The sequence below is a fragment of the Choloepus didactylus genome, chromosome 2 (assembly GCF_015220235.1).
Source record: "Choloepus didactylus isolate mChoDid1 chromosome 2, mChoDid1.pri, whole genome shotgun sequence".
In the NCBI taxonomy this organism is placed as follows: domain Eukaryota; kingdom Metazoa; phylum Chordata; class Mammalia; order Pilosa; family Megalonychidae; genus Choloepus; species Choloepus didactylus.
In genome coordinates this window covers 194,388,404-194,412,353 of record NC_051308.1, presented here as the reverse complement: position 1 = coordinate 194,412,353, position 23,950 = coordinate 194,388,404, and the positions used below count along the sequence as shown (strand labels likewise).

The following is a 23,950-nucleotide window of genomic DNA, read 5'->3' as shown; positions in this document are numbered from 1 at the left end:
AATGAATAAGAGTTCCAATTTCTCCTCATCCCCTCCAGCATTTGTAGTTTCCTGTTTGTTTAATGGCAGCCATTCTAACCGGTGTTAGATGGTATCTCATTGTGGACTTAATTTGCATCTCTCTAATAGCTAGTGAAGCTGAACATTTTTTCATGTGTTTCTTGGCCATTTGTATTTCCTCTTCAGAGAACTGTCTTTTCATATCTTTTGCCCATTTTATAATTGGGCTGTCTGTACTATTGTCATTGAGTTGTAGGATTTCTTTGTATATGCAAGATATCAGTCTTTTGTCAGATACATGGTTTCCAAAAATTTTTTCCCATTGAGTTGGCTGCCTCTTTACCTTTTTGAGAAATTCCTTTGAGGTGCAGAAACTTCTAAGCTTGAGGAGTTCCCATTTATCTATTTTCTCTTTTGTTGCTTGTGCTTTGGGTGTAAAGTCTAGGAAGTGGCCGCCTAATACAAGGTCTTGAAGGTGTTTTCCTACATTATCTTCTAGGAGTTTTATGGTACTTTCTTTTATATTGAGATCTTTGGTCCATTTTGAGTTAATTTTTGTGTAGGGGGTGAGGTAGGGGTCCTCTTTCATTCTTTTGGAGATGGATATCCAACTCTCCCAGCCCCATTTGTTGAAAAGACCATTATGACTCAGTTCAGTGACTTTGGGGGCCTTATCAAAGATCAGTCGGCCATAGATCTGAGGGTCTATCTCCGAATTCTCAATTCGATTCCATTGATCTATATGTCTATCTTTGTGCCAGTACCATGCTGTTTTGGCAACTGTGGCTTTATAATAAGCTTCAAAGTCAGGGAGTGTAAGTCCTCCCACTTCGTTTTTCTTTTTTAGAGTGTCTTTAGCAATTCGAGGCATCTTCCCTTTCCAAATAAATTTGATAACTAGCTTTTCCAAGTCTGCAAAGTAGGTTGTTGGAATTTTGATTGGGATTGCATTGAATCTGTAGATGAGTTTGGGTAGAATTGACATCTTAATGACATTTAGTCTTCCTATCCATGAACATGGAATATTTTTCCATCTTTTAAGGTCCCCTTCTATTTCTTTTAGTAGAGTTATGTAGTTTTCTTTGTATAGGTCTTTTACATCTTTGGTTAAGTTTATTCCTAGGTACTTGATTTTTTTAGTTGCTATTGAAAATGGTATCTTTTTCTTGAGTGTCTCTTCAGTTTGTTCATTTCTAGCATATAGAAACATTACTGACTTATGTGCATTAACCTTGTATCCCGCTACTTTGCTAAATTTGTTTATTAGCTCTAGTAGCTGTATCGTCGATTTCTCAGGGTTTTCTAGATATAAGATCATATCATCTGCAAACAATGACAGTTTTACTTCTTCTTTTCCAATTTGGATGCCTTTTATTTCTTTGTCTTGCCGGATTGCCCTGGCTAGCACTTCCAGCACAATGTTGAATAACAGTGGTGACAGCGGGCATCCTTGTCTTGTTCCTGATCTTAGAGGGAAGGCTTTCAGTCTCTCACCATTGAGTACTATGCTGGCTGTGGGTTTTTCATATATGCTCTTTATCATGTTGAGGATGTTTCCTTCAATTCCTACCTTTTGAAGTGTTTTTATCAAAAAGGGATGTTGGATTTTGTCAAATGCTTTTTCAACATCTATTGAGATGATCAATTGATTTTTCCCTTTCGAGTTTTTAATGTGTTGTAATACATTGATTGTTTTTCTTATGTTGAACCATCCTTGCATGCCTGGAATGAACCCCACTTGGTCATGGTGTATGATTTTTTTAATGTGTCTTTGGATTCGATTTGCAAGTATTTTGTTGAGGATTTTTGCATCTATATTCATTAGGGAGATTGGCCGGTAGTTTTCCTTTTTTGTAGCATCTTTGCCTGGTTTTGGTATTAGATTGATGTTAGCTTCATAAAATGAGTTAGGTAGTGTTCCCTTTTCTTCAATGTTTTGAAAGAGTTTGAGTAAGATTGGTGTCAGTTCTTTCTGGAAAGTTTGGTAGAATTCCCCTGTGAAGCCATCTGGCCCTGGGCATTTATTTGTGGGAAGATTTTTGATGACTGATTGGATCTCTTTGCTTGTGATGGGTTGGTTGAGGTCTTCTATTTCTTCTCTGGTCAGTCTAGGTTGTTCATATGTTTCCAGGAAATTGTCCATTTCTTCTACATTGTCCAGTTTGTTGCCATACAGTTGTTCATAATATCCTCTTATAATTTTTTTAATTTCTTCAGGATCTGCAGTTATGTCACCTTTTACATTCATTATTTTGTTTATATGGGTCTTCTCTCTTTCTGATTTTGTCAGTCTAGCTGGGGGCTTGTCAATCTTGTTGATCTTCTCGAAGAACCAACTTTTGTTGATATTTATTCTCTCTGTTGTTTTTTTGTTCTCTATGTCATTTATTTCTGCTTTAATCCTTGTTATTTCTTTTCTTCTACTTGGTTTAGGATTGGTTTGCTGTTCATTTTCTAGCTTCTTCAGTTGATTCATTAGTTCTTTGATTTTGGCTCTTTCTTCCTTTTTAATATATGTGTTTAGTGCTATAAATTTCCCCCTTAGCACTGCTTTTGCTGCATCCCATAGATTTTGGTATGTTGTGTTCTCATTTTCATTTGTCTATATATATTTAGCAATTTCTCTTGCTATTTCTTCTTTAACCCACTGATTGTTTAGGAGTGTGTTGTTTAACCTCCAGGTGTTTGTGAATTTTCTAAGTGTCTGATGGTTATTGACTTCTAATTGTATTCCATTGTGGTCAGAGAATGTGCTTTGAATAATTTCAATCTTTTTAAATTTATTGAGGCTTGTTTTATGTCCCAGCATATGATCTATTCTGGAGAAAGTTCCGTGTGTATCCTGGTGATTTGGGATGTAATGTCCTGTATATGTCTGTTAAATCTAATTCATTTATCAGATTGTTTAGGTTTTCAATTTCCTTATTGGTCTTCTGTCTGGTTGATCTATCTATAGGAGAGAGTGATGTGTTGAAGTCTCCCACAATTATTGTGGAAACATCAATTGCTTCCTTTAGTTTTGCCAGTGTTTCTCTCATGTATTTTGTGGCACCTTGATTGGGTGCATAGACATTTACGATTGTTATTTCTTCTTGCTGATTTGCCCCTTTTATTAGTATTTGGTGGCCTTCTTTGTCTCTCAAAACATCCCTGCATTTGAAGTCTATTTTATCTGAGATTAATATTGCTACACCTGCTTTCTTTTGGCTGTGGCTTGCATGAAATATTTTTTTCCATCCTTTCACTTTCAGTTTCTTCGTGTCCCTGTGTCTAAGATGAGTCTCTTGTATGCAACATATTGATGGTTCATTTTTTTTGATCCATTCTGCGAATCTATATCTTTTGATTGGGGAGTTTAATCCATTTACATTCAACGTTATAACCGTGAAGGCATTTCTTGAATCAGCCATCTTATCCTTTGGTTTATGTTTGCCATATTTTCCCCTCTCTCTATTAATAACCTTTATTGTACCCATACCGAATCTCTTTAGTACTGAACCTTTCTCCAAGTCTCTCTGTCCTTTCTTTGTTTCTCTGTCTGTAGGGCTCCCTTTAGTATCTCCAGTAGGGCAGGTCTCTTGTTAGCAAATTCTCTCAGCATTTGTTTGTCTGTGAAAAATTTAAGCTCTCCCTCAAATTTGAAGGAGAGCTTTGCTGGATAAAGTATTCTTGGCTGGAAATTTTTCTCACTCAGAATTTTAAATATATCGTGCCATTGCCTTCTTGCCTCCATGGTGGCTGCTGAGTAGTCACTACTTAGTCTTATGCTGTTTCCTTTGTATGTGGTGAATTGCTTTTCTCTTGCTGCTTTCAGAACTTGCTCCTTCTCTTCTGTGTTTGACAGTGTGATCAGTATATGTCTCGGAGTGGGTTTATTTGGATTTATTCTATTTGGAGTTCGCTGAGCATTTATGATTTGTGTATTTATGTTGTTTAGAAGATTTGGGAAGTTTTCCCCAACAATTTCTTTGAATACTCTTCCTAGACCTTTACCCTTTTCTTCCCCTTCTGGGACACCAATGAGTCTTATATTTGGACGTTTCATATCATCTATCATATCCCTGAAGTCCATTTCGATTTTTTCAATTTTTTTCCCCATTCTTTCTTTTATGCTTTCATTTTCCATTCTGTCATCTTCGAGGTCACTGATTCGTTGTTCAATTTCCTCTAGTCTTGTACTATGAGTGTCCAGAGTCTTTTTAATTTGGTCAATTAATTTCTTTAATTTCCATAAGATCATCCATTTTTTTATTTAGTCTTGCAATGTCTTCTTTATGCTCTTCTAGAGTCTTCTTGATTTCCTTTATATCCCGTACTATGGTCTCATTGTTCATCTTTAGTTCTTTGAGTAGCTGCTCTAGGTGCTGTTTGTCTTTTGGTCTTTTGATTTGGGTGCTTGGGCTTGGGTTATCCATATCGTCTGGTTTTTTCATATGCTTTATAATTTTCTGTTGTTTTTGGCCTCGTGGCATTTGCTGAACTTGATAGGGTTCTTTTAGGGTTTGTAGACCAGTTGAAGTCCTTATCTCTAATTTATCAGATCTACAGCTTCGTGGAGTACACTTTCTCTAACTAACCAGCAGGTGGCGTCCACGAGCCACCTGTTCTCCACAAGCCAGTTCTCCCCTGGTTAGCCTTTTTGGTGAGTGGGGGGAGTGAGTCTTGTGGGGCCCAATTGGTGTACCAAGCTTGCGTGTGTAGTTGGTGTTGCCTGCCCTGTATGTGGGGCGTGTTTCTGGGCAGTCGGGGAGGGGGGATGGCCCTAACAATCAAATCTCCCTGGTGATCCTAGAGTTTTAAAGCTGCTGCAATAGTCTAATCCTTCAGTTCAGTCCTGCCACAGTTTGTCTCTGCCACTGACCCACAAGTCCTTGGTATTGGCGTATGGCTCCTGAGACTTGCAAGTGGGCCCCTCTTCCAGGCCGTGCACCCTGGGTCCTCTGTTGAGGGATGACTGTGCTATGTCACAGGTGAGTGCCGTCCCCCCAGGGCAGTTCTGGGCTGCTGGGCTGTGTAGGGAGGCTCCCAGTCTGCTCAAATGATGGCTGAATGGGTCTTTGTTAATTCACACTGCTCCACCTTCCCAACTCTGGGACAATCAGCTGAGGTTGCAGGGAAGGCTAATGTCCACGCCCAGTTTTGTGGTGTGTGCCTGTTATTTGAAGCACTTCCGTCACACTGGGTTGTCTGGGGCAGCTCTGGGCTATGGGGCTGGCGATGGGCAGGAGTGTTTCCTGTCCACCAGGATGGTGGCTATGAGCGGACACCCCCCTTTTCTTGGGAAGTTGTGTTGTTTAGTGAATTTTCTCAGCCACTGGATTATTGCCTTTTGTCTCAGAGCTCTCTTAGTTCTGCTCTTGACTTGACGTGCCCAAATTGAAAGTCTTTGAAGCTTTCTGTATTGGGCTTCTTAGAGTAATTGTTTTAGAAAAAGAAAAAAGGATTAAAAAAAAATAAATAAAAAAGGGCCCTCCTCAGAGATCTAATGGGTTATTGAAATGCTAATAGACAAAGCAACCAGGGCCATTAAGGAAAGGTCCACAGGGCAGAGAGATCAGGTTTTCTTCAGGATTTGCATATGCGCCTCAAGGCCTGAGCTCCGCCCTTCCCCTTTCTGTGTTCACCAGAACTCCAAAAATCCTCTGCTTTTATTTTGGAGTTTTTCGTGTTGTTTTTTTTTTTTCTATGCCTGTCTCCTCTCTGCTGGGCTGGCTGCTCTCAGATTCTCTGGTGTCTGGTCTCAGTCTATCTATGGTTGGAGTTTGGATCAGTAGAATGAGTTTCCGATAAGGGCTGCCACTGCAGTTCTCCCTTCTCCTTCCCGGAGCTGACAGCTCCTCCTCCCACGGGACTGAGCCTGGCAAGGAGGGGCGCGGGTCCCCTGGCCGCAAAAACTTACAGATTTCGCTGATCTCAGCAGTTCGACATTTTCATGAGTGTTGTATGAAGTATGCCCAAAGACAGATTGCTCTGTGGTGTCCAGTCCACGCAGCTCCTGGCTTTCTACCTACTTTCCTGGAGGAGTAACTGAAACATACAGCTCACCAGTCTGCCATCTTGCCCCGCCCCCCATCTATTTTTAAACATTTTCCTTACACCAGGAAGAATCAGGGTAAGAATAAAAAATAAAAATAAAAAAGAACACCCAAATCACCTCCCCCCCATTCCCACCCTATTTTTCATTTAGGTTTTGTCCCCATTTTTCTACTCCTCCATCCATACACTGAATAAAGGAAGTGTGATCCACAGGGTTTTCACAATCACACTGTCACCCTTGTAAGCTACATTGTTATACAGTCGTCTTTAAGAGTCAAGGTTACTGGGTTGGAGTTTGGTATTTTTAGGTATTTACTTCTAGCTATTTCAATATATTAAAACCTAAAAAGTGTTATCTAAATAGTGCATAAGAATGTCTACCAGAGTGACCTCTTGACTCCATTTGAAATCTCTCAGCCACTGAAGCTTTATTTCATTTCATTTCGCATCCCGTTTTGGTCAAGAAGATGTTCTCAATCCCAGGATGCCGGGTCCAGATTCATCCCTGGGAGTCCTGCATTACCAGGGAGATTTACACCCCTGGGATTGTCTCCATGACTTTTAATGAGAAATTGGTCATTAGTCTTATCGAGCATCCATTGTATGTTACAAATCACTTTTTCTTGCTTCTTTCAGAATTCTTTCTTTATCGTTGGCACTCAGCATTCTGATTAGTATGTACCTTGGAGTAATCTATTCAGATTTATTTGAATTTGGGTATCTTGTGCTTCTTGGACTTGTATATCAATTTGTTTCATAAAAGTTGACAAGCCATTATTTCCTCAAATATTCCTTCTGTCCCTTGTCCCTTCTCTTCCCCCTCTGAGACACCCATGACACTAATGTTTGTGTGCTTTGTGTTGTCAATCTGTTCCCAGGGACTCTGCTCAATTTCCCCCCCCTTTTCTCTTTCCGTTCTTTTGTCTGTTTGAATTTGGATGCTTTGTCTACTACCTCACTGATCCTTTTGCATTTCTGCCTGTTCAGCTCTTTTCTTGTGTGCTTCTAGTGTATTATATATATATTTATTATTGAAATTGTTCACGTACCATACAAGTATCCCAAGATCCAAAGTGTACAATCATTGCCCATGTTACCGTCATACAGCTGTGCATCCATCAACACAATTTTTTTTTTCAATTTTTGGAACATTTTCATTGCTCCAGAAAAGAAATAAAGACAAAAAGAGGGAGCTCAAATCCTCCCATACGCCTAACCATGCCCCCCTCCATTATTGATTCATAGTTTTGGTATAGTACATTTGTTACAGTTGATGAAAGAATGTTAAAATACTACTAATTGTAGTATATAGTTTGCAATAGGTATATATTTTTTCCTATGTGCCTCTTTATTATTAACTTCTAGTTATAGTGGCATACATTTGTTCTACTTCGTGAGAGAGATTTGTAATATTAGTATAGTTAATCACAGACATTGTCCACCACAAGATTCACTGTTTTATACATTCCCATCTTTTAATCTCCAACTTTCCTTCTGGTGACGTACATGACTTTGAGCTTACCCTTTCTACCACCTTCACACACCTTTCAGCACTGTTAGTTATTCTCACGATATGCTACCATCACCCCTGTCCATTTCCAAACATTTAAGCTCACCCTAGTTGAACATTCTGCTGATAGTAAGTGACTGCTCCTCATTCTTTAGCCTCATTCTATATCCTGGTAACTTATATTTTATGTCTATGAGCTTACATATTCTCTGACAAACAGACAATGACAGAGTTTGTGAACAAGATACCTGCTCTACAGAAAACACTAAAGGAAGCACTGCAGACAGAAAGGAAAAGACAGGAGTTAGGGGTATGGAAAACGATTTTGGGAGATAGTAGCACAGCAATGTAAGTAACTGAACAAAGATGTCTGTGAGTATGGTTGAAAGAGGAAGGTTGGGACCATGTGGGACACTAGAAGAAAAGAAGAAGGATAAAGACTGGGACTGTCGTAACTCAGGGAAACCTAGGGTGCTCAACAATTGTGATAAAAGGTAGAAATATGTTTCTACATGAGGTAGAACAAATCAATGTCAACACTGCAAGGTGTTTTAAAATAGGGTGGGGTTGGGGGGAAAATACAATCAATGCAAACTATAGACTATAATTTACGGAAACAGTGTATTATGGTTCCTTTAAAATAACAAAGGCACTATACCAAAGCTAAATGCATATGGGGGGGGAGCTGTCTTGTACTGAGAATGGTGTGTTAAAGTCTCCTACCTATCCTCCTTGCAGCTCCTATAGCTTTTGCTTTATTTAGTTGATTGCTATTATTTGTGCATAGATATTCATAATTATCATATCTTTATTTTGAGTTATGGCTTTTATCATCAACATTACAAAGCAAAGCATGTAGAGTTGGACTGTGCTTGGTAAGCCAATGTGAAAATGTTTTTATTTTAATAAATAGATAAGTTAAGCCCATTTGCATCTATTGATATCACTGATATGTTTGGTCTCTACTCTGTCATATTATTTTATATTGTAATTACTGTGTATTTTACATTATATTTATAGTATTTTCCCCCTCTTATTTGGTATGTCTTCTTTGCTATATATGTATTGCTTTTAAAAATTTCTTTGGGTGTTTAAAAGATTAATATTCTAGTGGTTATTTTTGTATTTATCCATTTTATAATACCTTTAATCCCCTTTCATAGTAACTTTTACTATCAGGTCTTTCATTTAAATAAATAATAGTTTGACTCCCTCTATTGTTGACACAACAGTCAGTGAACTTCTACTTTCCTCTTATTGTCTCCCTATTCCTGTTTATTAGTAGTAATTTTTCTACTTTGTGAGAGCATGTAACATTGCATCCTGTTGTTCTATCCCTTGTTTTAGTCTTAGCTTTACAATTAAATTAATTAAATGCTCACCATCTCTCCTTTGATAAGGGTTCCCCAATCATCTCTTGGTTGTATGAAGCTTATGCTCTAGTTGATTCTTCAGTGTCAGTGTTCCTTAAGTTTTTATCCTTCAAACTGTTTTTTATAGTCTTGATATTTGAAGGATAACTTGGATGATTGGAAATTCTTTTGTTCACCCTCTTTCCTTAAGTTTCTTGAAAATGATTCTCTAATCTTGCCTTGCTATTTGTTGGTTTTGAGAAGTCCGATGCCAATCTAATTCTCTTACTCATGTGATTTATTTGATCTTTTTATTTGGAGGCTCTGAAAATTTTTAAATTCTAATGCTTTTACTTGATGTCCCTTAGAGCTGATCTGGGTCAGTTTTCCCAGGTTCCTGGTTAGTCTTTTCGGTGTATAGGTTCTTGTCTTCTTTTATCTACCCTCTGCACCCTCCACTCCGACTCAAACCTTTCTTTCCTTGGGCACCTTGTAACTTAGTTTCCATATTTGTTATGAGTTTGTTTATTTCCTGAGTTTAATCAACCCTTGTTTCATCTCTTTTTAGTGTTCAGGATGCTTTTTCATATCCCACAATGTTTATTGAGTATTTTTAATTCAGTTTGGAGTCTTAGGTTACAATCTTTAGCTAATTTGTTGTTGGTTTTCTGGAAAGAATTGTCTTTAGCTGAGTATGTCAATTTGCAGGCAATTGGTTTGAATTTTTTTCTATTCCTTGCCATTTAATTGACGGGGTTCCTAATTCAAAGCACCCTTCTCTCAGTTTACTGACGTGAGATTTCTTTAATAGACGTATTGGTTATGGTATGATAGAGAGGGGTTGGCACAAGTTGTTTCTGTTTTGATTTTGCAGAATCCTTAATTCCTCCTTTTTACTTCCTTCTGTTCCTTCACTGCCATGTTTCTGAAGCATACCTCCCCTTCTCTGTTTATCTGATTCTTTCCTAGAAACAATGCTTCTTTGAGTCTGCCGTTTCTGATCCTACTCATTTCAAGCACCTTCCCCATGGCCATTGCTGATAATGACCAAGCTTAATGTACTTAATATTTTGACACTTAGTGTTACACTTACTCTTTCTGGAGATAGTTTTGTCTATGCTTCCTTTTTTTCCAGAGGTTTCATAAGTCACTCTTAGGCTTTCTGTAGCTCTGTTGGAATTTAAATTTTTTTTCTCTATTTAAAGGTAATTTGAAGGTCATGGCATTATTTCTCCCAGGAATGAAGAAAGTTGAGTTGTGTTTAGTTTCATTTATACTCCTTGTTGATTTTATGGCTTTAGGAGAGGATGTGGGGTAGTGGGTGGGGAGGAGAGGGAGATTTCAGAATCAGGATATTGCCATTATCCTCCAGACCCAAATTATCTATAGATTTTTTTGAAAAAAAAATTCCTACTTCAGTGGTAGGAAGGAAGAATTCAGAGAGATCATTAATCTTAAATAATACTTTAAAAAAAAAAGAAACAGTCAACTCCTTTTTCATTTCAAATGTTTTTTGTTGCTTTTGTCCTGTCTCCTTTTATTGTTTAATTTCTCTTATATGAATACTAACGAGTAAACATTATATGCATTCGTGATTATTGGTTGTTTAAAAATGTATAAGTTATTTTTAATTGAGGTCTTAACTATAATACATTTATAGGGAGATGGTAATTGATTCTGGCTACACCACTTAACTTAATTGGTGTGTTACATTAAGCAACTCACTTCACTTCTCTGGACCCATCTGTAAAAGTAAATTTGATAGGAGCATTTACCTATTAGAATTATGATTGAATGAAAGCTATGTGTATAGCGCCTGGAATATTTAAATGGGCTTATATTATTACTATCATTCCAAACACTTAAGGCCCAACCAAGTCAGTGCTTGAAGACAAAAGATGAAATCTATTGTTAATATCTTTGTTTTTCAGGTTGCTGGAGGAGCCAGTATGAATCAGATTTCAGAAGCACTGAGCCGATACAGGGATAGGTCATGTTTTATGAAAGAAGCCCTCTGCAGGCTCTTCACAGAAACATTTTCAATGCAGACAACCATGCCTGCTATTCTAAAGGTAACTGCACTTCAGAAAGGCAGTTTTTATTATTTCTTACTTGTTTCAATTAAAAGTTGTTGACCAAACACATTGAATACAATGACTTGTATGCCATATTTTGTAGTGAGACCAAGTGTCCTCATGGAGAAAGGAAAACAATGTTAGACTTAACTGTCAGATTGTTTCCTTCGTATTGAGTATCTGAATCTATATGGAATCACTGAATCGTCGGGTTTTTAGAATTTGGTCTGGGGAATAGGATGATAGAACTGCTGCACTTTTTTTTTTTTTTTTTTGGTCTAAAATAGGACTTATTAATTTATTAACATGAATTCATTTGCCCTAACAAAAGTTGTTTCTTATTTATTCATTTGATTACTTTTATAAATCTAACATTTGTTTTTCTGAAAGAAAACAACACTATCCTCAAAAAGAACAGAATAAAATGAAAAAAATTGAGGGTGACCAAATATACCATTTAAAGTATTTTGTATATTAAGTTACCATTTTTGATATAGCTGAACTTTGGTTGGATTTAGGGAAGAATGAGTTTATTTTAAATGTAACTGTAAGTAGTATGTGGTTTGGGAAAGAAAACTGCAATTTTTAAAACTTAAATGAAACATTAACATAAAGAGTCTTGAGTAAGTCACCTTGTGTTTATTATATGTAATTCTTTGCACTTCCTTAAAAAATGGCTATTGCTATATCATGGGAACATTTATTCACAGTTTGAAAGTAATACCATATAAAGAAAAAACTCTGGACCTCTGTTTCCCCTGTGTAATGAGAGATTGAATTATATTATCCCTATTTAATAGAGGAAATGAATCACAATGTCCCTGAATGTTAGAGCAGTACAATGCCCTCATTTATACTTGTGTTTTAGGTCTTCTACAGTCTGGCTTCAAATTACATCTCTAAAGTTATGCTTTACCACTTTAAAATTCTTGCTCTTTTGTTGATGGATTCATTCCATATTTTGGTCCACTCTTGTGTTTTTCCTTATCACACTCCACTTTCCTAGGAATCCCCTTTCCATTCCACCTCCATCTCCATCTCCTTTTATCCAGATCCTACCTGAGACCCTGCCTAAATGTGCTCTCTGAATGAAGCCTTTTGATTGTAGAAATGATTGCTCCCCCCATAACTACCTTAAGCAGCAATCTGTTTATACCTCTTTCATGGGTGCTTTTTTCAGTTTCACATTTTAGCATCCTTCACAGTGAGACTTGTTTACATGCCTTATTTCTCTCAAAGCTTTTATGCTAAGGAACAGGGTATAAGTTTGTATTTGTGTCATGTTTGTGTCACTTGCAGTGCATATCACAATGGCTTGCATGGAGTGGAGCTCAATAAATGATTATGAAATTAAATTTACAGATGAGGAAACGGAGGTCCAGAGAAAGGGAAATGATTTTCCCAGAGTCACACAGCTGGCTAATTACTGCATTTGAATTATAAGGTATTGCTTTAATAACTTGATGTCCTAAAGAATAAATGCTGAGGATAGGGAAAACTTGTTAATGTCCCAGTGAGCAAATGTTTCTGCTCACCAACACAAAATCAAGGCAATATGAATATGTTAATGTTGTTATTTGCCACTAAAAACGAGTGTATCTTCAGCTTGTGGCTGTAGGAATGAGGAATCATCCATTGGATTTGCCAGTGCAGTTCACAGCCAGTGCTTGCGCCCTCAACTTAACACGCCAGGGCCTGGCCAGGGGGATGCCTGTTCGTCTGTTATCAGAGGTCATCTGTCTACTTTTCAAGGCCCTGAAAAATTTCCCCCAGTACCAGCAGGTAATTTGAAATAAATACTTGATTATGCTTTTTACTTCAGGATAGATACATGAAAACTATGTATTACTTAGTTCTCATTTTTCATCCTGCAAGGGAAAATATACAAGGAGTCCATGTTTGTTATAGAAAAAAATAGGAATTATAGATAAGCAATCAGGGTAAAATTTTTAAAATCTCATAAACCAGCTAACGATTAACACTTTGGTATAGGTGTAAAACTATTCATATATATATATATATATATATATATATATATATATATATATATATTTAGATTAAAGTCTAAAACTTAACACTGTCTTATGTTTATATTTTCTTTTGTAAGGTGCCTATTCATTATATCTTACTTTTTTCCCATAAAAGTATTTTGTCTTATTTTTCTAACACTTTATATATTTATGATAGTAACACTTTGACACAGACTCACACACGTCAGTTGATAATCAACAAAGATGAAAAAGTAAATCAGTGGGAGAAAGGATAGCAATTGAATATCCATGTGGAGAAAAATGATCCTTGACCCTTACCTCACAACATACACAAAAATTAAGTTGAATTGGATCATACATTTAGATGTAAAAGCTAAAACCATAAAACTTCTAGAAGAAAACAGGAGAAAATATCTGTAACCTTGGGGTAGGCAAAGATTTCTTAGATTGGATTCAAAAAGCATCCTTCATAAGAAAAAAAAATGCATAAATTAGGATTTACCAAATTTAAAATCTTCTGCTAAAAAATTATAAATGGAAAGATTAGCTGTCCATGGACTGAAGAAAATGTTTGTTTTATATTTGCATGTATATATGTAAAATATATATGTAAAAAGACTTTTATCCAGAATATATAAAAAATTCTTAGTCATGAAATACAAATCAGTTTTAAAAAGGGAAAAAGATTTGAATAGATACTTCATTGACTAAAGTCTTCCAGTACCAATGAGCACATAAAAAGATGTTCAATATCTTCAGTCATCGGAGAAATACAAATTAAAACCACAACAGATACCACCACACACCCTCTAGATTGGCTAAAATTAAAAGACTGACAATACCAAGTGTTGATAAGAGTGTGGTATAACTGGAATTCTCATATATTGCTGGTGGGGGTATAAAATGTTACAACCACTAAGTTAAGCAGTTTCTTAAAAAGGTAAACCTACACCTGCTGTACTACCTAGCCATTCCACTCCCAGGTATTGACTTAAGAGAAGCAAAAGCATGTATCTATATAAAGTATATAAAGACTTAGACATGAAGGTTCATAGTATCCGTATTCATGATCACCAAAACCCAGAAACAGCCCAAATGTCTAGCAGCAGATGAATGGACAAACAAATTGTGATATATTTATATAAGGAAATATACTGTTGGGCAATAAAAAGGAATGAAGTGCTGATACTTGGAAAACAACATGAAAGAATCTTAGAAACATTATATGCTGAGTAAAATAAGCCAGGCACAGAAGAGCAGCTACTTCATGATTCCATATGTATGAAACGTTAGAAAGGGACTGGGTTTTGTAAGGTTGGGATTGACTAGAAGAGGTCACAATGGAACTCTTTAGGGTGATGGGAATCCTTTATATCCTGATAGTGGTAGTGGCTGTACAGGTTTGTCAAATCTAATTGAAATCTGAACTAAAAATGGAAGTTGATTTTTAAAAGTACAATAAAGAAGATGGTCTTCCTCATTTATAAAAATCTGTATTTCCACCTTTTCTTGAAAAATTGGAAGATTCTGCTTAACTCAGTCTTTGTTCCTGCACGACAGTTATGAGTTGCAGCTGAGTAGCAACTGCCCCATAAAAGGGCATGAATTCTCCAGTTTGCCACAGTCCTTACCACTGTCCTGTTGTTTCACACCCAGCCCTCTTCACTTATTTACATTACTTCCTGGTTCCTGTTGGCATTTCATATTTGTGTTCCCTGCCTCATAAACTCTGTCCATTTCTGTCATATAGGCCTACTCCTGGCCTTTCAAAGAGATGTTTTATTTTTCAATTCCTACACCTTTTCTCAAGATTCATTGTCCAGGAGGCCCTTTTTCTTTTCTGTCTGTAAAGGCCCAGTTCAACCCGTATTGATCTTAATGATAATAAGTAGAATCTCTATCACAGAGTTAGATATGAGAGCTGGCAAACGTTTGTCATCCAGTAGATGGCCAGGCTTCAGATACAATGGTATGCCACGCTCCACGTGGATCCTTCCACAGTTCAGGGGAGGAGACCCTTCTTTGCCATAAAAGGGAGGATTGTCTTTAGGCCAAGGTGAATTTCACAGAGTTTGTTAGTAAGATTAAATGAGGAACTTAAAAAGAGCCAGATATACAATGAAATCTCAATAAAGAATGAAATATACATATAATCAAAATTATTTTTATTTCCTAAAAAGTTACAGAAGAATTGTCTTCTCTCCTTAACGAATTCAAGGATTCTTGTGGATGTTCCATTTGACAGGCAAGTATAAAACTTAGTCATTAATTAGGGTGTTGTTTATTAGCTTAGCAAGGGCCTGATTAAGGCTGGGATAGGGTGTTTGAGTTGAAGGCTCTGTTGAACCACAGAGCGGTAATAAGATTGAAAATACACTAACTCCAAAAGTCGTCTCCTGAAGTGTGATTTTAGTACAGGGCAATGGGTCAAACGTATTTGGATTTAAGTTCTAGTCCTTTATTATCGTTGAGCATAAGTTTTCTCATTTGTAAAATAGTGCTTTTTTATGAGGATTAAATATGATAACATTTACAAAGTGCTTATCATAGTGCCTAGATTAAGAAGTACAAGCCATTTTATTCCTTTTATTATTTGGTTAATTCCTCTTGCAGCCTTTGAAATCTTCCACGTTCGTGAATTTTAAAAATTTGTAAGAATTGCTATAAATAGCAGAAAAATTAAATGGAGTCTAACATGAACAAAGTCCATTTGATTTGTAGGAGCAAGGTTGAAGGCTAAGTTATTCTAGCTGAAAAATTTATTTGCTGCAGCTTTTTAGCACTGTCTACAATAAATGCCAATTCCAAATAACTACCTCTTAGGAAACTTCTTTTCTTTTTCAGATCCATCGTAGTAGAAACCAGATGCTAAAAAATAAGTTTATTTTGACCTGCCCCCTGTGTATTTTGCTTATGCTTTTATTTGCATGTTCTTCTGTTCCCCTCCTAATCTCCTCTTTGTCAAATGCTCTTGGTTTTCATAACTGAGGTTTTAGAAATCCCAGAACTTGCTGATACATGATTTTGGGGGGAGGGGGAGGAAGCTAAGTGATTTCTTCTCTACCTACATACAGTTTCACAAGCTATGGAATTGTGAGAAAAATAAATACTGCTTTTCAGGTTTGATGCTGCCAAGTTTGTTATGAGATGGCTCTGTAAGCATGAAAACTCCAAGATGCAAACAATGGCAGTGAGCATCATCTCTATTCTAGCCCTGCAGGTATGTGATTTCTAAAGGCAAGATTTCTCTCTCCCAAGCCTTGATGGAGCTCCATTATTTCACATTTGGCTATCTGTTTGCTTTATAGCTCTCACCAGAACAAACTGCACAACTTAAAGAAGAGCTCTTCATGGCAATTAAGGTAGGTTGATTTTCACTTTTATAACTTTTTTGAAAAAATCAAAGTAATTAATGAACAAGATCAAATCATTCTAAACAACCTGTAATGAAAAATCTCTAAGACGTGCTCTCCAGAGGAAACTACTGTCTACTCTTATAGCTATTTCTACTGGTATTTACCTCTGCATTTCTAAATAAAATGGTTATACTATGATTTCTTGATTTCTCAGTTTTAGATGTTACCTACTGATTTCTACCATGGTAAATAAGAACTTAGCCCTCCTACATTTGTCTACAAATTACCTCCTCTTCCCAACCCCCAAATTGCCTCCTTTCTCCAACTCCCAATGGGTTTATCACAATTTTTAATAAATTACCAGTCAATATTTACATTATTATGTTATGCTAACTAACAACAAACAGCAAAAAATGTTTATCACTGTTTTCTTTTGCACTTCTCTTATTTTGAGATAAGATTTGAGCCTCTTTTTTTTCTTGACAGTCATTTATATTTCCTGTTATCTATTTATGACCTTTATATGTTTTTCTTTTGGGTTTTTTTTTTTTTTCTATTTTATAGGGTTTTTAGGGTTTTTATATATTAAGGAATGGCCTTTGACTATGATATGTGATATATGTTTTTCCCCTCATTTGCCATTTGTCTGTTTTTACTTTATTTATGACTTGTTTTACCATACAACAATTTTTTTATTTTTTACATGGTTGAATTTATCATTCTTTTCTTTTATATCCCTGGGTTTGATGGCACAGTTTGAAAGTGTTTCTCCACTCTGTGGAGTATTTTTAAAATTCCCCTTGTTTTTTTACCCAGTATTTCTATGGTTTCTTTTCTTTCCTTTCAGCATGTAAAATATCAGATTTTTTGGATTTTTTTAAAGATATAAAGATCCATTTTAATTTTTTTCCTGATGTCTGCCAACTTGATTTGCTATCCTTTACTGGATTATTTATCTTTCTGCACAGTTATGCAGTACCACCTTTATCATATGCTAAATTCCCGATGTTTGCATTTATTTCTGAACTCTATTCTGTTCCATTAATTTTCTATTTACATGCTGGTATCACAGTTCTTATTTACTAGCTTTGTAAATGCTTTAATATTTAAGATCTCTCCTTGAGTTTCTTTGGGTTATCCTTGTCCATTTGTTTTTTCCTATGTGAACACCAGAATTGACTTGTCTCATTTTTTTAAATTCTTTTTTCTCTAGGATCATGTTTAATTTATAAACTGTGAAAAATGCATTAAAAAGAATGGTGGGAGTATACTGGAAATGAAGTCATTTCAGATATTTGTTTTTCCCATTGCTTTGCGTTGTTTTGTTTGGAAAATTTTTTTATTTGATTAAGTAATTTTAAATAATAATAAAAAAAAGACTTGGCATCCCTGTGATATTGAGTCTTCTTATTTAAGAACAGAGTGTATTATTCCATTTATTCCAGTCTTTATTCCTTTGTTCCATGTCCCCCCCACCCCCAGAAGTATGTGAAAGGATTCTTCATGTTGATCTTGTATATTTCTTATTTTTATTCCAGAGCTTTTAACTTTTGCATTGCTGTTGTAAATGGAATCTTGTGAGTATTTTGTATCCAGCCAGTAGGTTTGGGAGATAAAGCTCGAGTGCTTTTTGGACATGTTAATTTCTGAGATGCTTGAGATACCAATTTGGAGTTTCATATTTGAGGCTTAACTCAGAGGAGTGGTCAGAATTAGAGAAATAATTTGAGTCATCAGTTCTGATGTTGGATGAGAACACCTAGAATGAATGGGGAGTGTATAGAGAGAAAAGAAAAGGGCTGAAATTTTAGGAGTATACTTCCTTCTAAAGTATGTTGGAATAGTAGGAGGAAGCAGAAAAAGGGATTGAGAAGGAACATCCAAAATGAGTTACAAAGAAAACCAGGAGAGAGTGGTATCACAGAATCCAAGAGAAATGTTTCAAGAAAATTCTGTCAGTCTTGTCAAATGCTACCAAGTAGTTGACTGAGATGAGGATAGAGAGTTGGCCATTGGATTTGCAAGATAGAAGTCATTGTTCATATTGCTTATGTTATTTTAGTGGAGTGGTGGGGGAAAATGATTGGAGTAGGATGATGAACGAATGGGAAGTGATAAAATGGAGACAATTTTTTGATATGTTTTAATGAAAAGCAAGCAAAGAAATAAGAGTGACGTGGTGTCAGTAAGGTTTTGTTTTAAGGTGAGTGTACTTCATGCTGATGAGAATGATTCTGAAGAGAAGGGGAAATTGATGGCGTAGGCAGAACAGAGGGAAATAATTTTGGTGCCAAATCTTTGTGTGTGTGTGTGCATGGATTGTATCTAAAGCAGGAGAGGTTGGTTTTAGATTGGAGCAAGAGGGAAGGAAACGTTCATTGGTTCAAGTGCAAGCTGGTTCTAGGTTACACAGCACCAGGGGAATATAATATTTAAGAGGCACAGTTTTCCAGCGATAACTAAATTTCCCCTAGGGTGTTGATTTCCCATTCTCCTTATGAATGCTGTTGGAACAACTACTGTCAGGCAAGAGCAGAAAGGGTGTGGGGTAGCATTTTTACAGTTGTACAGTGGAAAAGCACTTCCTTCAACCTCCCCGCACCCCCCACCTGCCACTCTGCAGTTTAACATGAGGGGAAAAGCAATAGAATAGAACTGATTGACACATCTCAATTTGTGAAAATGGGGGAAGAGGAGAAGTTTTTTCCCCTTGGGTCTTTTTCTTGCTAGGAGGTGAGGAGAAGACCCTTATCCAAGTCCTCTCATTTTAAAAACTTACTGGAGTGATACTTGGTAGTTCCTAGGAATGGTGCTACATCAGAGTTGCTTTTAAGCTGGGATCCACTTAATGATGTTTAGTTAGTTCCGGCATCTCCAGTGGCATAAACAACCACTGTGATGATGATGGTCTTTAGTTGGCTACTGGTACCTCCTCTTGTCTGTGGTCTCCCTGGCTAACACCATACCCATGAACACATGGCTGCTGAATGTGGCAAGCATTCCATATTGTAGCTATAGCCAAGAGTAAAACCCAAGTTAGAAAAACTTCCTCATTGATGCCAAGTGTCTTTTATGGGCTTGTAAGTTAAGAAAACACATCTAAATAGCTGTAACTCAAGCTAGCTAAGTAGTGTTTTCTGATTACTTGAGGTGAAATCCAAAACCTATTTTCCAATTTCATGCTATACTTGTATATATGTATATAGATATGTATATATAGAAATGTTGCCTTCTTTTGAATTCTGAATGTAAATATTTCTTGTAAATTGAGACTCCACCTGCTTGTTTTCCCCTTTTCCCTCCTCCCCTCAATCCTATTTATTCTTTTCTTGACTTCCCATATGGGGCACGTTTTTCTTTTTCTTTTTCTTTTTCTTTTTCTTTTTCTTTTTCTTTTTCTTTTTCTTTTTAAATGTAGAAAAACTATGAGAAATTCTCAGCTGAATTTGTTCCTGTATTTTAGAGTTTGGTTTTGCATCTTTACTCTAGAATTTGTCTGTTTTGTGTTAATATTTTTCAACATGCCTGATTGTTTTGCATTTTTATTACAAATTTTTACTGTGTGCAATGCATTGTATTGGGGGAAATGTACTTGAGTGCAATTCTGATACTATTATTATATGACTAGTTATGCTCATTTATTTTGTTCTTTGGAAGCTATAGTGAGCCTGATGTTTTCACATTAAAACAAAACAAAAGTACGAGTAGGTTGGTAGATTTAGTTAGGAAAAGAAAGTATAGTTCTTAATGAAAAATGAGATGAAGTGAGAAGATGGTGATTAAAGTTTGAGGAGAGAGAAGTATTACATAGTAGCCTGGGAATAAATTCATTGAGAAATATAGTGGCATTGCCAGGCATAGTTGCATGCCCATTTGAGATTTGTGAACAGGTACTGAAAGTGAGACCAGTCAAGCACAGTCTCTTTTAATATTCAGATGTTTCTGGAGAGGCAGGCAGTAGATAGTTGAGTTAAATTAAGGTAAGTATTTTACCAAGATAATGTGATAGAGGGATATGGAAGTTGTTGGGAATGGTAACAGAAAGCAAGCCCTTTTTAACCAAGGGCAGAAAGCAACATAGAGGGAGGAGTAGCAAATGATGTAGTTCTTGGAGAAGCAGTTTTAGGTAGTGGTGCCAAAACTCAGGCTTTCGATTAAGACAGACCAGGCTCAGTCACTTGCTAGCCATATGACCTTGGCTAATTTACTTTCTTCCTCCGTGTCTCAGATTCTTCATCTGAAAATGGGGACAGTAGTAGTAGCTCACAGTTAATCCAAGTGTCATTAAGATAAAGTATGTAAGCATGTAGCCATGGGCCTGGCCACAGTAGTTACTTTCTGGGTCAGCCTTGCTTTCTGTGCTCCCTCCTTTGCTTTGCTCCATTTGTCTGCCACTCATCTGCTACTCTATCCTCCTTCTCTTTCCTCTTAGCTCTCACTGCTTTATTTTTAGTTTTTTTTTTTCTTCTTTCATTTTTTAAATTGTGGAATATAACATATATACATAAAAGTGATGATTTTCAAAGTGTGACTTAACAAGTAGTTAGAGAGCAAATTTCAAAGAATGTTATGGGTTACAGTTCCACAGTTTCAGTTATTTCCTTATTGTGAAATATAATGTATATACAGGAAGGTGATAGCTTTCAATGTAGAATTTAATGAGTAGCTTAAAGCAAATTCTGAAGAATGTTATGGATTACAGTACCATAGTTTCAGTTATTTCCTTATTGTGAAATATATAGTATATACAGAAAGGTGATAACTTTCAAAGTACAATTTAACAAGTAGCTACAGAGCAAATTTCAAGGTTACAGTTCCACCATTTAGTTCTTTCCTTCTAGCTATTCTAATACCCTAGCAACTAAGAAAAAAATATTATATAAAGATTCAGTATTCGTAATTCTTTGTTAAATTCTATCTTCTCTGTTGCTACCTCTTCCTCTAGTTTAATCACTTTCCCGATCTTCAGTGATGTCTAACTTGTTCATGTTGAAAAGGGATGTTGACATTATGGGAGAAGGGGACACATCTGGTTGATGTTCTTGAAGAGGCTGTTGCCTCTGGGTTTGAGGACTTATCTGACATAGGAACACTCTGGAGGATTTAAGTTTCTGAAAAATAAACTTAGTGATTGAAACTTTTTTTTTAATGCACTTTAAAAATTGTGAACTTTAACATGTATATACGTATGAAACAGTGATAACTTTCAAAATACTATTTAACAAGTAGTTAGAGAGCAAATTTCAAACGATGTTATAGGTTACAGTTCCACCATGTCATTTACCTCCCTCCAACTATTCCAATGCCTCAGCATCCAAAAATATATATATATGTGTATGTGTGTGTGCATATATATGTATTTATATTTATATAAAGTTCAGTATTCATAGACCCTTGTTAAATCTTGTTAGTTACTACCCCTTCCTTTCAATCTCTTTCTCCATCTTCGGGGGTGTCCAGGCCATGAGCACCCTAACTTGTTCATATTGAAAGAGGCTGTTGACAGTATGGGGAAGGGGGCTGCATCTGATTGTTGTTCTTGAAGAGGCTATTGCCTCTGGATTTTAGGACTTGTCTGGGATAGGAACACTGGTGAATTTAAGTTTCTGAAAGATAAAACTTAGTGAGTGAATCTTTTATAGGATCTCAGGTAGGGACTTAGGTATTTGGGGACTACTTTTGGTAAGGCCATGACATACTGTGGCAATTTGGGATGTCTAGCTTGAGCTTGCATAAAAGAAACCTCCAGGATAGCCTGTCAACTCTATTTGGTCCTCAGCTTGTTACCTTTTTCTTTTCCCCCTTTTGGTCAAGTAGGCATTTTCAATCCCTCACTGCCCAGGACAGGCTCATTCCTGGGAGTCATGTCCCACGTTGCCAGGGAGATTCATTCCCCTGGGAGTCATGTCCCTCGTGGTGGGGGAGGAGGGGTGGGGATAATGAATTTATTTGCTGAGTTGGGCTTAGAGAGAGAGAGGCCACATCTGCGCAGCAAAGTTCATCCTCATTATTGGGCTTAGAGAGAGGCCACATCTGAGCAGCAAAGTTCATTCTCATTATCATATCTGTACATATTAGATTATCATTCCCCCTTCACTAACTTCTGTCTATCTCTAGATCCCCTATATTCTACTTTATAAGATACTTACTTTACATTTTTCATGGAGTTCACATTAGTGGTGATATACAGTATCTCTCATTTTGTGTCTGGCTTATTTCTGAGTGAAAATTTTAGAGTCTCAGATACAGACCAGGGTATTCTTTAGGGTTTTCTGGACTACTGTTGATTTGGACTTGTCATACTGTAGCCATTTGGCATATCCACCTGAAGCTTGCATAGAAGTAACCTCCGGGACAGCTTCTCAACTTTATTTGGAATCTCTTAGCCATCTAAACCTTATTTTTTTGTGTTTTTTCCCCTTTTTGGTCAAAAAGGCTTTCTCAATCCCTTGATGCCAGGGTCAGGCTCCTTCCTGGGAGTCGTGTCCCATGTTGGTAGGGAGAGGGTGATGAATATATATGCATAGTTGGGCTTAGAGAGAGAAAGTCCACATCTGAGCAACCATAAAGGTTCTCTGGAGGTGACTCCTAGGCATAATTATAGTTGGGTTTAGCCTCCCCTTTATAGCTGTAAGTTTCGCAAGAGCAAGCCTCAAAATCAAGGGCTTGACTTGTTAAGTAGGGGGTTCCTAATTTCACATAGCATGTGTTCTGTCCAAGGGAAACAATCAATTCACTGCTTTATTTTTGTGATTAATTTTATTGGTATATTATTTTCTGATTCAGTAAATTATTTCAAGTGGTTTATTCCTTTTGTAAACAGACTTATTCTGATATATTTAGTGCAATCAGTGGGTTTATATTTCATTAGCTCGTTAGGTGAAAATGGTTTTATTTGTCCTCTTAAATGACAGTGTAATATGTCTGAAAGAAAGTAATGCATAAATATTAGCTTAACTTATGTCTAGAAATATTCTGATCTAAAATGGGACTTTGGGATCCATTGTAAAGTTGAGTCCCAGTGTTTTCCTCAAGCTTTTAGGTTATATCACTGGCATTGTGCTGTAGCCAAGACCTACCTCCTCATTGGCCTAGAATGGCAAACTTTTCTTGCCTCAGAATTTCACAGATCCTCTTCCGTCTTCCTGATATGCTCTTTCAACCCAGTACTCCTATTTCCTTGCTTGGCTGGTTTATCCTCTTTTTCTTCTGGTCTCAGTTTACATATTACCTTTGTATGGAGACTTTCTCTCACCCTTTCTTAAAGTAAATTCTTAGCCTTTTAGATGTTACCTCCAGAGGACTTTAAAAATTGTACAATTCTTTCATTTAGTTGAGAAAAACCATTTTTTTACATCGGTCTCTCCTACCTGAATAAATGCCTGTCTTATAGTTGTTAACTAATAGAAGATGTTAACTAAACATTCTTATAAATGAATAATGGAATTGCTGCCATGTACTTGATTATGAGCTTTATTACCAAGCACCAAGAACTGGACTGAGTTCTCATGAAACTTTGTTTTTTCATTTAATCCTCACAGAAACCCTAGGAGGTAGGTGTAATTCATTTTGCAGAGAGGAAATGTGTCACACTGCTATTAAGTTGTGGAACTTGGGTTTAGGACCCAGG

General features: G+C 36.6%; 1 protein-coding gene across 1 annotated transcript in view; it reads left to right on the top strand.

The window, feature by feature from the left end:
* Window positions 1-23,950, top strand: part of ZYG11A (zyg-11 family member A, cell cycle regulator) — a 114,476-nt gene that overhangs the window by 58,700 nt on the left and 31,826 nt on the right. The window contains exons 4-8 of the mRNA XM_037827206.1: window positions 10,830-10,970; window positions 12,579-12,755; window positions 15,145-15,209; window positions 16,085-16,184; window positions 16,273-16,326. Coding sequence (XP_037683134.1) covers window positions 10,830-10,970; window positions 12,579-12,755; window positions 15,145-15,209; window positions 16,085-16,184; window positions 16,273-16,326 — 537 coding nt within the window. The remainder of the gene's footprint in view (window positions 1-10,829; window positions 10,971-12,578; window positions 12,756-15,144; window positions 15,210-16,084; window positions 16,185-16,272; window positions 16,327-23,950) is intronic.